Source organism: Carcharodon carcharias, chromosome 20, assembly GCF_017639515.1.
Source record: "Carcharodon carcharias isolate sCarCar2 chromosome 20, sCarCar2.pri, whole genome shotgun sequence".
NCBI classification, from domain to species: Eukaryota; Metazoa; Chordata; class Chondrichthyes; order Lamniformes; family Lamnidae; genus Carcharodon; species Carcharodon carcharias.
The window spans coordinates 48,618,007-48,631,397 of NC_054486.1; the positions used below are offsets into that span (position 1 = coordinate 48,618,007).

General features: G+C 47.0%; 1 protein-coding gene across 13 annotated transcripts in view; it reads left to right on the forward strand.

Moving 5' to 3' along the window:
• Positions 1-13,391, forward strand: part of slc25a21 (solute carrier family 25 member 21) — a 766,657-nt gene that overhangs the window by 684,662 nt on the left and 68,604 nt on the right. For all 13 annotated transcript variants that reach the window (XM_041214360.1, XM_041214366.1, XM_041214359.1 and 10 more), the window contains one exon: positions 12,939-12,998. In XM_041214360.1, coding sequence (XP_041070294.1) covers positions 12,939-12,998 — 60 coding nt within the window. The remainder of the gene's footprint in view (positions 1-12,938; positions 12,999-13,391) is intronic.

Below are 13,391 nucleotides of genomic sequence, written 5' to 3' on the forward strand. Positions count from 1 at the left end.
GCAGATAGCACTAAAATAGAGAATAGTAAGTTAATAAATGAAGTCGGAGTAAAGGAGCTAGTAATGAAGTCTAAATCAGGGTTACACTGCACGTATGTGAATGCATGGAGTATAGGTAATAAAATTAGGGAGTTACAGGCACAGGTTGCCTTTTGGGATTATGATGTTGTGGTGATAACGGAGACCTGGCTTAAGGAAGGGCAGATCTGGGTGCTAAATATTTCTGGTTATAAAGTGTTCAGAAAAGATAGGAAAGGGAAAAAAGGAGGTGTGGCATTTTTGGCTAAGGACAGTATTGCAGTAGTGGAGAAAGAGGATATGTCAGAGGATTCAAGGAGAGAATCGATTTGGCTAAAGCTAAGGAATAAGAAGGGTGAAATTACATTGCTCGGTCTAATGTATAGACCACCAGCTAGAGGGAAGGATATAGAGGAACAAATCTGCAAGGAAATTACAGAGAGGTGTAAACATTGTAGAATAGTTATAATGGGGGACTTTAATTACCTGTATACAGACTGGGATAGTAGTAGTGGGGTGGTAGTAGTAGTAGTAGCGGCAGTGAGGGACAAGCATTCCTAGATTGTGTTCCGGATAATTTCCTACAGCAGTATGTGTCCAGTCCAACAAGAAAGGAGGCACTGCTAGACTGGGTTCTTGGGAATAAGGTGGGCCAAGTAGATCAAGCGACCATGGGGGAACATTTAGGGGACAGTGAGCATTGTATCATAAGGTTTAGGATGAAGGTGGAAAATGACATTGGTCAATCCAGAGTAAGAATAATCAACTGGCAGAGAGTGGACTTCAGTGTGCAAGAATGGAGCTGGTCTGGATAGACTGCAACCAAAGGTTGGTGGGAAAAACAATAGCTGAACAAATTGGCTAGCTTCAAAGAGAAGATGGTTTGGGCACAGTTAAGGTATGCACCCTCAAAAGGGAAGGTAGGACAAACAAATCCATAGCTCCCAACGGAATGGGGCTAGCTAAATTGCTGTTCCAGAGAGCCAGCACGGACATGACAGGCCAAATGGCCTCCTATGCTGTCCTCATTCTATGAATCTCTAGGTGGAATGGTCCCAGATTTGCAATAAGTGCAGTAGCGGGCAGGCAAAGCGACATTTTACCCACCGGTTGCAATGGCAGTTTCTCATGCTGTATCGTCCCAGACCCGCCACATTAATTATGGATTCTCGGGAAATAAGCCACTTCCATGGCAGGTGGGCTGTCATTCACCCGCCACATCACCACCTCGCCGCTTGAGCATGCTGGGCGCCATATTTAAAGTCCAGCCACGCACACAAATCTCAGTGCCTCCAGCCCACGGCTGCTGCATAGAAGACATGGCCTTGTAAAGCAAAAAGACTGCAGCCCCCAGTTCAATGACACATCCGTCGAGCACCTTTTGGATGCAGTGGAGGCTAGCCTTGATGTCCCCTATACCCGCTCTGGCCGCAGGTTGGGCAGCAAGCTCATTAATCCGGCTTGAGAGGCGGTGGCAGCGGTGGTTTGGGCCGTGCCATTCAAAAGAGGACAGCCACCCAGTGCTGCAAGAGGATGAATGATCTCTTCCATTCTGCCGGGGTAAGTCACTCTTCTCGTCGCTCTCAACTCACACGCTCACAAATCCATCACACATCCACAGGACCCTCACTCACTGCTGCTTCAAGGGACATCACCATTCACTCTGTCTCACACACCTTCATTGTCCTTATCCCATCCAAGGGACCACTCATCCCCCACACATGCCAGCACAGTTATCATTTGACCTGGCAGGCGTCCTGCTTACACTCTCTCCAAGTCTATTATTGCATGTCAAGCTGGCATGCAACAAGAGGGAGAGGTCGCAGACTAATGGAGGAATGCCTGACATCAAGGTCCTCATGGACTTTGAAAACAAAGCCATCCAGCTGGCTGGCAAGGATCTGGACCATTCCTGTGCTGATGGTGAGGTCAGCAGTGCTCTACCAAGTGAGGATCCAGCAGTGCAAATCTTTCAGACAACTGTGCTGTGAATGATGTGTCCTGTTTCACAGGTCACTGCCATGCGCTAATTATCTCCCCTTGTTTCCACAGGCACATCTGGGAAACAGCCAACGGAGACCACAACCCAGGGTCTCCAATCAAGCCTCGAAGAAACCTCTGAAGAAGAATCTGGAGGCACCCTCCTGGAAGTCCAGTCACAGTGCTCACCCACACCCTCCACCAGTGCAGAGACACACACCTCGTGGGACTTAGTTTTACTGTGGCCTTGGGATCGCAACCTGGTGACTCATTGCACTGTCTGATCCGCAACAAGCAGCGGCAGGAACTTGGTGTCCGGCACTCGGAGGACTGCTGGAGGCCAGAAATCTGCTGAGTCTGAGTCAGATGATGAGCCTCTGGACTCAGTCATGACACTGTTGCTGGAGCTGTAAAGGCAAGTTCGGAAACATCAGGAAGGGATGTCCGCTGCACTTCTCAGATTGTAAAGCACAATAGAGGAGTCCATCCGCCTTCAGACTGAGGTGATAGCGCCAGCACGCCATAGCGTTGAGGTCAACACTGGTAGGATGGCGGTTGCCATGGAGACCTTGGTTCAGGACGTCACTCCTGCACTGCTATATGGGCTCAACTCCATCGCTGACGTCATTGTTGGCCTCCAACAGTGGGTATGCAAGAGGGGTGTGGAGCAGCTCAATCTCACTCCAGCTAAACTTTTCCTCAAAGAGTCAGCCAAAGGCCCTTGGGTTCCCATAGGGAGGAGGATCAGCAGGTGTGCTCCCCTGGGACCATCCACCCAGGTAACTCTGGGAGTGTCTGGCCCATTCGAGTTCCCTCTTCCTGGGACCTCAGCAGCTCCAACTCCACAGGGGGAGGAGGGTGGCACTGCCACACAACATGACCCTGAAAGCAGGCCGGGACCCTCCAGGTCTCAGCCCTCCAGAGGACACCCGCCAAGGTCACCACAGACAGAGTGTAGCAGTCAGCAGGCTGTCTCCACCTCCGCTGTGTATGGCCGGGGAGTACCAAGACGTAGCGGTTAGGAAAGTTATGAAGCTGTAACTCTTTTGCGTCAAAACAATTAAACTAAATTAACAAAACCAGGGACAAAGTAAAAGCAGCCTCTCAAAGGGAAACTGCAAAAACAAAAGACAAAGTTCAAAGGAAACTCACAAACATCAAATCAAAATATGATTAACAGGGTCTATAAAGCACCCCATTCCCCGTGGTGCCCACCAAGCATGAAAGGCCTCAATGGTGCCAACAGACACCGTGTGCTCCCTCTCTAGGGACACCCGGCCGTGAACGTAGCCGCGGAAGAGGGGCAGACAGTCAGGTCGGATGACCCCCATGATTGCCCGCTGCCTGGACCTGTTAATGGCCGACTTAGCCAGGCCCAGGAGCAGGTTTACGAGCAGGTCCTTCTCCCTCCCGGCCCCCCCTCCGCACTGGGTGCCCATAGATCAGGAGCGTGGGACTGAAGTGCAAAAAAAACAGCTATAAAATATTTTTCAGGAACCAAAAAAGGGGGTGCAGCCTACAACAATTAACATATACATGGTCCATGGACTCCAGAAGGCCACAAAAAATGCAGGTATCTTGGGAGACTGTGAACCGACACTTCCTGCGGTTGTACAGGATTGCTGCGTGCAACACCCTCCACCCAGGTCCCCGATGGAAAAGGGGAGGACACCCCATAGAGGGCCCCCACTGGGGACCTCTGCCACCGGACAGTAACAAGGCACGCCAGGCCGTGTCCAGGTGGCAGGCGAGGGCAAGGAAGTGAAGGGTGTGCAGCAGCAGCCCGTACAGGAAACCCCCCCGCACTGTGCTAAAGGGTACAGAGGGCATTCCACAAGGCGACTCAGGTTGCAGAGCTCTAGCTCCCAAGGAAGGGTTCGGGGCTTGGGGCCAATGTGGAATTCCATCTGATCAAGGGTACGCTTAGATGGAAGACCACCGTGCACCTTCGGAGACCCGGAATGACGTCGGGTCCGAGCACGACTGTCCTGTGGTCTTGAATGGCATTGGCCGCGAGCCGGACGTCCACGGACATGCGATGCGCCAACTCCTGCAGAAGCATCCAGCCCACTCCTCTGTCACGCAGCACATCCTCAATCCTGGTCACCCTAGCTGCCACCGCCCTCCTCTCTGCCAGCCACTGAAAAGGACAGAGGGGCAGAATACCTGAGCAGCGGCTCTGGTGCTAGCCACTACTCCTGACAAGAGAGAGCTGCGTCGTGAAGTGACCATGTTCCAGACTTTTATCAGGCTCTGGTAAAAGACGGGCAACACCTGCAAGGAGCCACGAAGGCCTCTTTGGTCTATAAACAGGAGCTGCATGTCATAATTCAGGCCGTGCACCTGGGGGAAGAAATACGTCGCCAGGACACACCATCTCGGAGGGGGCTCGATGTAAAGGTATCGCTGCAGGGCCTGAAGGTGGAAAGTCGCCACCTGGGTGTGTGGGCACACCAGCGCCTGACCGCCCTCCCTAAGCGGGAGACTCAGAACCTCAGCAGCGAACCAGTGCATCCTTTTGTCCCAGAAGACGTCGACAAGCATTCCCTGGATTTTTGTGACAAAGTCCGGGGGAGGGATCAACGGTACCACAACACGGCGGCAATCAGCTGGTTTATGACCAAGAACTCGACGCCGGTAAGACCGCACTTGGAGCAGTCCTGTCCAGCACCGCAGGCGAGCGGTGACTTTGGTCTCCAGCTCCTGCCAATTCGTCGGCCAGGATTCCTCAGCAGGGCAGGGGTGGACCCCCAGGTAGAGGAAGCTGGTTCCGATCCAGGTGAAAGGCCTGAGCTCCTCAGGTAGGGGATCCATCTGCCACTGACTGACCAGGAGTCCAGAACGCTTTCCCCAGTTGATCTTGGCAGAGGACGTGGCAGAGTAGACCTCCTGGCACTCACGCATCCTCCGCAGGTCAGCCGGGTCAGTGAACATGAGGAGCTCATCATCGGTGTAAGCCGAGAGGACCACCCCGATGCCCAGCCCATGCAGAACCAATCCTGACAACCTCCTCCGCAAGAGGTGCAGGAAAGGCTCCACATAGATAGAATACAATTGGCCAGACAGAGGGCAGCTCTGACGCACTCCCCTCCCAAAGCGAAGGGGCGCCGTCAGGGACCCATTAATCTTAACTAGACACTCTGCGGCATCGTAGAGAAGCCAGATCTGGGTGATGAAATGTGTCCTGAACCCGAATGCTCGCAGAATCGCAAATAAATATTCGTGATCCACCCTATCAAACACCTTCTCCTGGTCAAGAGACAGGAAGACACTTGACAGACCAGTCCTCTGGAAAAAGTGGATGATGTCCCAGACCTCTGGGAAAAGTGGATGTTATCAAAAGTAGTGCAGCCGGGACTGTGTAGGACTGGTCAGGGTGGTTCATGTAGTCCAGCACGGTGCCAAGGGGAGAAACATTGCCCTGGCAAAGACCTTATAATCCACGCTGAGGAGGGAGACTGGGCACCAGCTCTTAAGCAGGTAGAGATTCTCTTTCTTTGGCAGCAGGGTAGTCATGGCCCTGGGCCACAAGAGGGCCATCTCCCCGGTAGCAATAGTCTCCCCCAGGACTCCCGAGTAGTCACTCCCCAGGATGTCCCAGAGTGCCCTGAAAAACTCCATGGTCAGCCAGTCCAGCCCCAGGGATTTACCCCTGGAGAGGCTGTCGAGGGCGCCGGTCAGCTCCCCACGAGTTATAGGAGTGTTCATCTTTCCAGAGCCCTCCGGGCTGACCTGCGATAGATCCTCTCACAAAACTCTGTGAGCATCTTCGCTGGACGAATCTGGAGAGAACAGGGCAGTATAATAGTCATGGCTAATGGCCCATAATGCCCTCCGGATCAGAGACAAGGGATCTGTCGTCGGACAGCGGCGTAAGTAGCTGCTGTCAGACCCTGTGCCTTTTTTCCAGTGAGTAGAAGAAGGGGGAGCCACGGTCCAGGTCTTGGTCCAGATCCACGACCTCACGTATGCGACGCGGGACACGATGAGTTGCAGGTCCCGCAGCGCGCCCCTCTTCTCATCGTACACCAGACGCAGGGCTGGGTCCACGTCAGGCTGACGGGTACGTGCCTCCAGGTCGAGCGCCATTGGTGGGCGGAGTGGACGATTGCAAACTGGCGTCACGATGTTATGAAACCAATTTTTGACCTCGCCATATTGTCCACTCACACCACCGAACACGCCCGACGCCAGCAGGCATGGAAATTCCCAGTCTATTACTCTAAATTTCTAAGAAATTTAATAGTGGCATATAGCATTTGATAGCTCCTAATAAACTATACAATAATTCAACTTGTACAATCATTGCATATTAAGCTCAGCAAATTTAACAAGTTTTACTCTTTTTTTGTGATGCTAACTGTCCAGCATTTAAAAATCGACTAATACTGTTGGAAACATATTTATTTTTAAGAGTTACTTCTTTTTCTGAAAAACAGCAGATCAGGTTGCTGTGCCTTTCACCTTGCAATTTTGTTTATGTTAGAACCCACCTTCTCTGTGTTAGAAGTAACTTTAGCCTCCTTTGTTGTTAACATATGGGGGGCTGGTCAGCTCGGTTGGCCAAATGACTACAGTGTAGAATAATGGCAGCAGCATGGGTTTGATTCTTGTTCCAGCTGAGGTAGTCTTGGGACCTTCCTGCTCACCCTGCCCCTGAGAGTGGAAGGCAATGGCAAACCACTACTGACAAAAGAACTGCTCAGGTTGAAGCTTCAGCAAACAATGAGCCAAGGACCTGGCTTCAGACAGAGCATAAATGCATGAATGAGTTATTCATCTGATATATTCCTTTCTGCATCAGTGTGCTTTTCACTCCGTGTCACAGCTGTGAAGTGAAAGGAAGCAAAGTATGCCAAGGATTGAGGACCATTATGGATCAGCAAATTCATACTGATTAACATATTTTATCTGATGGGCTAGTCTCTGGAGAGTGAGACTAGCCCATCAGCTGAAAAGTGCTGTACATCCTACAATTAGGAAATGGTTACTAATGTTAATATATATTTGAAATGTTCTGCTGCAAGACAATGGAGCTTTGCCAATGGTAAATTGAAGTTTCAATTGCTTATTGTTAACCAGAATTGATTAATTAAATTTACAGTGATAAAATGAACTTGCATGGAAGCCTGAACCCTGGTATCAACAATTGAATGCTATTACTGGTGCTTGAGGAAAAGAATAAGCCTGCATAATATAAAGGGGAAAAAAAATAAAGGAGCTGGGCAGCCCAGTGATGATAACTAGTTGCCCAATTCCGGCTGTCTCCCCTACAGTGTTGTTTATTTATTGGTAACCGAGAATTATTGGCATTTTACTTTCTATGTTAGCTGCAATCACTTTGTGTATCACTTTGGGCAGGCCTTTCAGTTGCGATGGAGGTCTGAAATGAGAGGTATTGGATCAGTCGCCCATTGTACACCCCTCACAATTCTTCTTTCCATCATCACTGTGTCCATGAACAGCAATAGGCTCCTGGCATTACCAAAATTTGACTCCAGTCATATGTTACTATACTTGTGTTTGAAAAAAATATAAAATAAGCTATTTATCTTTAATACAGTCAAGTAATTCATTGGACAGTGGAGGCAAAAACAAAAGTAGCTGTTTCAATATATTCACATGGTCATTTACAAATAACATGAGATAAAAGGTAACATGTAAAAAATGGAGAATTAGGTATAGTAGAATTTTTTGCTGGTGCTGCCTGTGGTAACCAGCTGCAATGCGAATAGACCAGCCATGCACTCAGGCTTGCAGATCATTACAATGCACATGATGGAATGGATGGCATGAGACTTTTAATTAGTGAACTCATGTCATATTAGCATTTTTTGAATGAAATCTATCTAAATTGCATTTGAAGTAATCAATGCTAATTTCTTCCACTATCTGCCTCGGGACCATGTTCCATAGATTGAACACTTGTTCACTGAAATATTGTATTGAATGACCAGAACAAGTGAATAAGAAATTGGAAGATTGGCTGCAGTGCAGAGGCTCCAGCTCCGAGATGCTCCTTGAATTTGATACCCAGATAATGTGACTTAATCTGTAGATATGTTCTGGGCATTAATTCACTGCTGTTTTTCCACTGGAGTTGAGAGGGTTGACAGAGCGCAGAAAGCTGCATTTTGACTTCAGTCTACTCAGAGCAAGATGGTGCTGTAACAAAGAATTATGAAGATCATTAGATTACCTGTTTCTTATGGCTCTGCCTACAGCTGCTGTTCAGGGGTCATAAGCTGCAATATCTGACAGTAGGTAAAGATTATCCAACTTGGTATTATGACATCTGCAGAATTAAAAACTAATTTCAATTTCTTTGCATGTCTTATACCAGACCAACATATTCAGTAGCAGAGCTATAGTCTTGATGATGTTTGGACCCATGCCCCATTGGAGTTAGTCAGATTTTGTGCAGTTATTCCTCGCTCCAACTTTAGTTTTGGTCTTGCTTTGTTCCTTGTAACTCTAAAAGTGATCCAGTATCACACCAAGGTAGACCAGGTTGAAACAGTGATGAAGTCTTTTCCCATACCACTCAATATAAGTTCTGTTTGGCTTTTCTATTCTGAAGGTAAAGTGCATATTGTGCCTTATCTAGATTGGTCCTACATTTGTTATAAGGTGGACTGTTTACTGAACATCTGGCCTACCTCCAGCTCATTGACTAATACTATGCAAATTATTGACTGATCCAGTGATGTCAATAGACACTCTGGGTGTAGTATTGTGTCAGACCAGCCAGGGCATCACTCAGGGTTTTCCGAGAAGTCTGCTTTAAGCCATTACAAAAGGACCATCTGCACACAGGAATTGTCTCTTACCAGGATGGATAGGTTTATCATTGATATATATACTGAATAACATTGCTGCTAGCACATTACCTAATGGAATCCCATTCTGTTCTATATGCCAACGGCTTTTGTTTACTGCAAAGTTCCATTTAAAAAATCGCGATTTACTAAAAAAATTCAGATGAACTCTGAGAGTCACGTCATAGCCTCTTTCAGGCTATTATTCTATTATTATTTATTATTGTTATTATTAATTAGGGGAGGCAATGGTGTAGTGGTTTTGTCGCTGGACTAGTAATCCAGAGACCCAGGGTAATGCTCTGGGGACCTGGGTTCGAATCCCGCCATTGCAGATTTGGAATTTGAGTTCAATAATAACCTGAAATTAAAGTCCAATGATGACCATGAAACCATTGTAGATTGTTGTAAAAACCCATCTGGTTCACTAATGCCCTTTAGGGAAGGAAATATGTCACCCTTACCTAGTCTGGCTTAAATGTGGCCTACTCCACACCCACAGCAATGCGGTTGACTCTTAAATGCCCTTTGAAATGGCCTAGCAAGCCACTCAGTTGTAACAAACCGCTACAAAAAAGGAATGAAACCGGACAGATCACCTGGCATTATCAACGACAATGTCAACCCTGCGAGTCCTCAATACTACTAACATCTGGGGAGAGCTGTCTCAAGCAACAGCCTGACATAGTTGCTTACAGATAATGTCCCAGATTCCACGATCCCTGGGTATGTCCTGTCCCACCAGGAGGACAGACTCGGCACGGTGGTATACAGTCGGGAGAGGGAGTCCTCAACAAGAAGTCTCATGGCATCAGGTCAAACATGGGCATGGAAACCTCCTGCTGACTATCACGTACCACCCTTCCTCAGCACTTGGAGGAAGCAGTGAGGGTGGCGGGGGTGGGAGGGGGACTTCAATGTTCATTGCCAAGTAGCACCACTACTGACCGAGCTGGCCGAAACCTAAATGACATAGTTGAGACTGGGTCTGCAGCAGGTGGAGAGGGAAAAACATACTTGACCTCATCCTCACCAACCTGCCTGCTGCAGATGCATCTGTCCGGTAGGAGTGACCACCACAGAGTCATTGTGGAGACGAAGTCCCACCTTCACAGCGAGGATATCCTCCATTGTGTTGTGTGGCATTACTACCGTGCTAAATAGATTTCAAACAGATCCAGCAACTTGAGGCTGGGCATCCATGAGGTGATGTGGGCCATCAGCAGCAGCAGCAGAATTGTACTCAAACACAATCTGTAACCTCATGGCCCAACATGTCCCACACTCTACCATTACCATCAAGCCAGGGGATCAACCTTGGTTCAATGAAGGGTGCAGGAACGCATGCCAGAAGCAGCACCAGGCATACCTTAAAATGAGGTGTCAACCTGGTGAAGCTATAAAACAGGACTACTTGTATGCCAAACAGCATATGCAACAAGTGATAGACAGAGCTAAGTGATCCAACAACCAACGGATCAAACCTAAGCTCTGCAGCCCTGCCACATCCAGTCATGAATGGTGGTGAACAATCAAACAACTCACTGGAGGAGGTGGCTCCACAAATATCCCCATCCTCAATGATGGAGGAGCCCAGCACAGCAGTGCAAAAGATAAGGCTGAAGCATTTGCTTCAGCCAGAAGTGACGAGTGGGTGATCCATCTCTGCTGCCTCCAGCATCATACATGCCTGTCTTCAGCCAATTTGATTCACTCTCCGCGATGTCAAGAAATAGCTGAAGGCACTGGATACTGCAAAGGCTATGGGCCCTGACAATATTCCGGCAATATTACCGAAAACTTGTGCTGCACAACTTGCTGCACTCCTAGCCAAGCTGTTCCAATACAGCTACAACACTGGCCTCTACTCGGCTATGTGGAAAATTGCCTAGGTATGTCCTGTACACATAAAGCAGGACAAATCCAACCTGGGCTATTACCGCCCCATCAGTCTACTCTCGGATCATCAGTAGGTTAAGGAAGGGGTCATCAACAGTGCTATCAAGTGGTACTTACTTGGCATAACCTGTTCACTGATGCCCAGTTTGGGTTCTGCCAGGGCCATTCAGCTCCGGACCCCATTACAACCTTGGTTCAAACATGGAACAAAGAGTTGAACTCCCGAGGTGAGGTGAGAGTGACTGCCCTTGACATCAAGGCAGTGTTTAACTGAGTGTGGCATCAATGAGCCCTAGCAAAACTGGAACCAATGGCAATCAGGGGGAAAACTCTTTGTTGGTTGGAGTTATACCTAGCACAAAAGAGGATGTTTGTGGTGGTTGGAGGTCAGTCATCTCAGCTTCAGGACATCACTGCAGGAGTTCCCTCAGGGTAGTGTCCTAGGCCCAACAATCTTCAGCTGCTTCATCAATGACCTTCCTTCCATCATAAGGTCAGTGGTGGGGATGTTTGCTGCTGATTGCACAATGTCCAGCACTATTTGCAACTCCTCAGATACTGAAGAAGTCCATGTCCAAATGCAGCAAGACCTGGACAATATCGAGGTTTGGACTGACAAGTGGCAAGTAACATTCGCGCCACACAAGTGTCAGGCAATGACCATCTCAACAATAGAGAATCTAACCATTGTCCCTTGTTGTTCAATGGCATTACTATCACTGAATCCCCTGCTATCAACTTCCTGGGGGTTACCAGTGGCCAGAAACTGAACTGGACTAGCCAAATAAATACAGTGGCTATAAGAGCAGGTCAGAGGCTTAGAATCGTGCGATGAGTAATCCGCCTCCTGACTACCCAAAGCCTGTCCACCATCTACAATGCACAAGTCAGGAATGTGATGCAATACTCCCCACTTGCCTGGATGAGTGCCGCTCCTACAACACTGAAGAAGCTGGACACCATCCAGGACAAAGCAGTCCACTTGATTGGCACCACAACCACAAACATTCACTCCCACCAAGCACAGTAGCAGCAGTGTGTACCATCTACAAGATGCACTGCAGGAATTTACCAAGGCTCCTTAGGCAGCACCTTCCAAACCCACAACTGCTACCACCTAGAAAGACAAGGGCAGCAGATAGATGGGAACACCACCACCTGGAAGCTCCCCCCCAAGTCACTCACCACCCTGACTTGGAAATATATCACCGTTCCTTCACTGTCGCTGAGTCAGAATCCTGGAACTCACTTCTTAACAGCACTGTGGGTGTACCTACACCACGTGGACTGCAGTGGTTCAAGAAGGCAGCTCACCACCACCTTCTCAAGGGCAACAAATGGGCAATAAATGCTGGCTCAGCCAGTGAAGCCTACATCCCATAAATGAATAAAAAACATTCAGCCTGTGAACCCTTTTACAACTTCACACGGGTCCAGTTATTAATGACTCAGGATCAATTGACACCTTTAAAAGGCAGCTGAATCAATATTTGTTGAGAAGAGGAATTGAGGAATATAGATATATGAAAAGCACTGCTGATGTGGAAAGAGTAGAGTGACAGGAATGGTAGGAAAGAACCCTGTTAGAATAAAAAGGCTTGAAGGGGCAAATGTCCTTTTCTCACTCTGGATTTTCTGCTTATTCAGTAACTATGGATAGAAAATGCAGGGCTTATGTTTTTATGTTAACTTTCCAAAGTGCCTTTGTGCCTGAAGGTCTGTGAAGATCACCAGTTGGTCAAGGATGTAAATGGTGGATTTTAAATTGAAGTTTCTTTTTAAAAAATGTTAACTGAAAAAAGTGACTGAATTGCATTCTGTTTACTAAAAAGTGGCTAATAGATTTTCATACTTCAGCAGTTGCTCCCTTTTTAGATTAAAACGTGCAGTCACCTCTTGTTTATTTTCTTCAGGTTCCTGTCTATGTGATTGATTTTTAATGTATTTTATGCAATAACTATAGAACACACAGCTGCATTTTATAACTGATCATATGTTGGAATTTTATTTTTGAAAATGTGATGTTATGTGAATTACTTGACATTTATTCTTAGAAGTATCACATTCAGTTCATTTTACTTATTATGCTCACTTCTGATCTCAGTCTTTGACTGAATATGAGTCAGATAATAAGTAATACTTTTGTTAAAGAGGTCCAGAGACCATGTGATCTCTGTCAAATTTCTCAGACTAATTGTTATATCCTTATGGTTTGATTTCCAGTTTTTAACTTTTGAGCAGTATAAGAAGATATTAAGTTATGCTTCACTGCCTTCTGGTGTGGTAAGTACACAAATTACAGTTCCTTCTATTCGTAATACATCCAGTTAAGGTAGTGATAAACATTTTATTAATAGGCATTTTCCTAAAGATGTTGACACAAATGTGAATAATTTGTTGTTACAGTGTTTAACAATAAATGGTTCTTTGACACAGCACATGGTTTCATTTAAATTCCTTTGTTAGTATTAGTTAAATGTCATTTCCCTTCTAAAGACTTCAATTAAAGACATTTTTATGTTATTTAAGTTACTTTAAGGTCAACCAAATCCCTGAATACTATTAAGTTTTATAATAGTTTAATAAAAATGTTGTCTTTTAAGTTTAACTCTCTGTAAGTTTGCTCATGAGTTGTCACTCAGCGCTGGGATTAGTACCTTTGTTTCTTGCATTCCT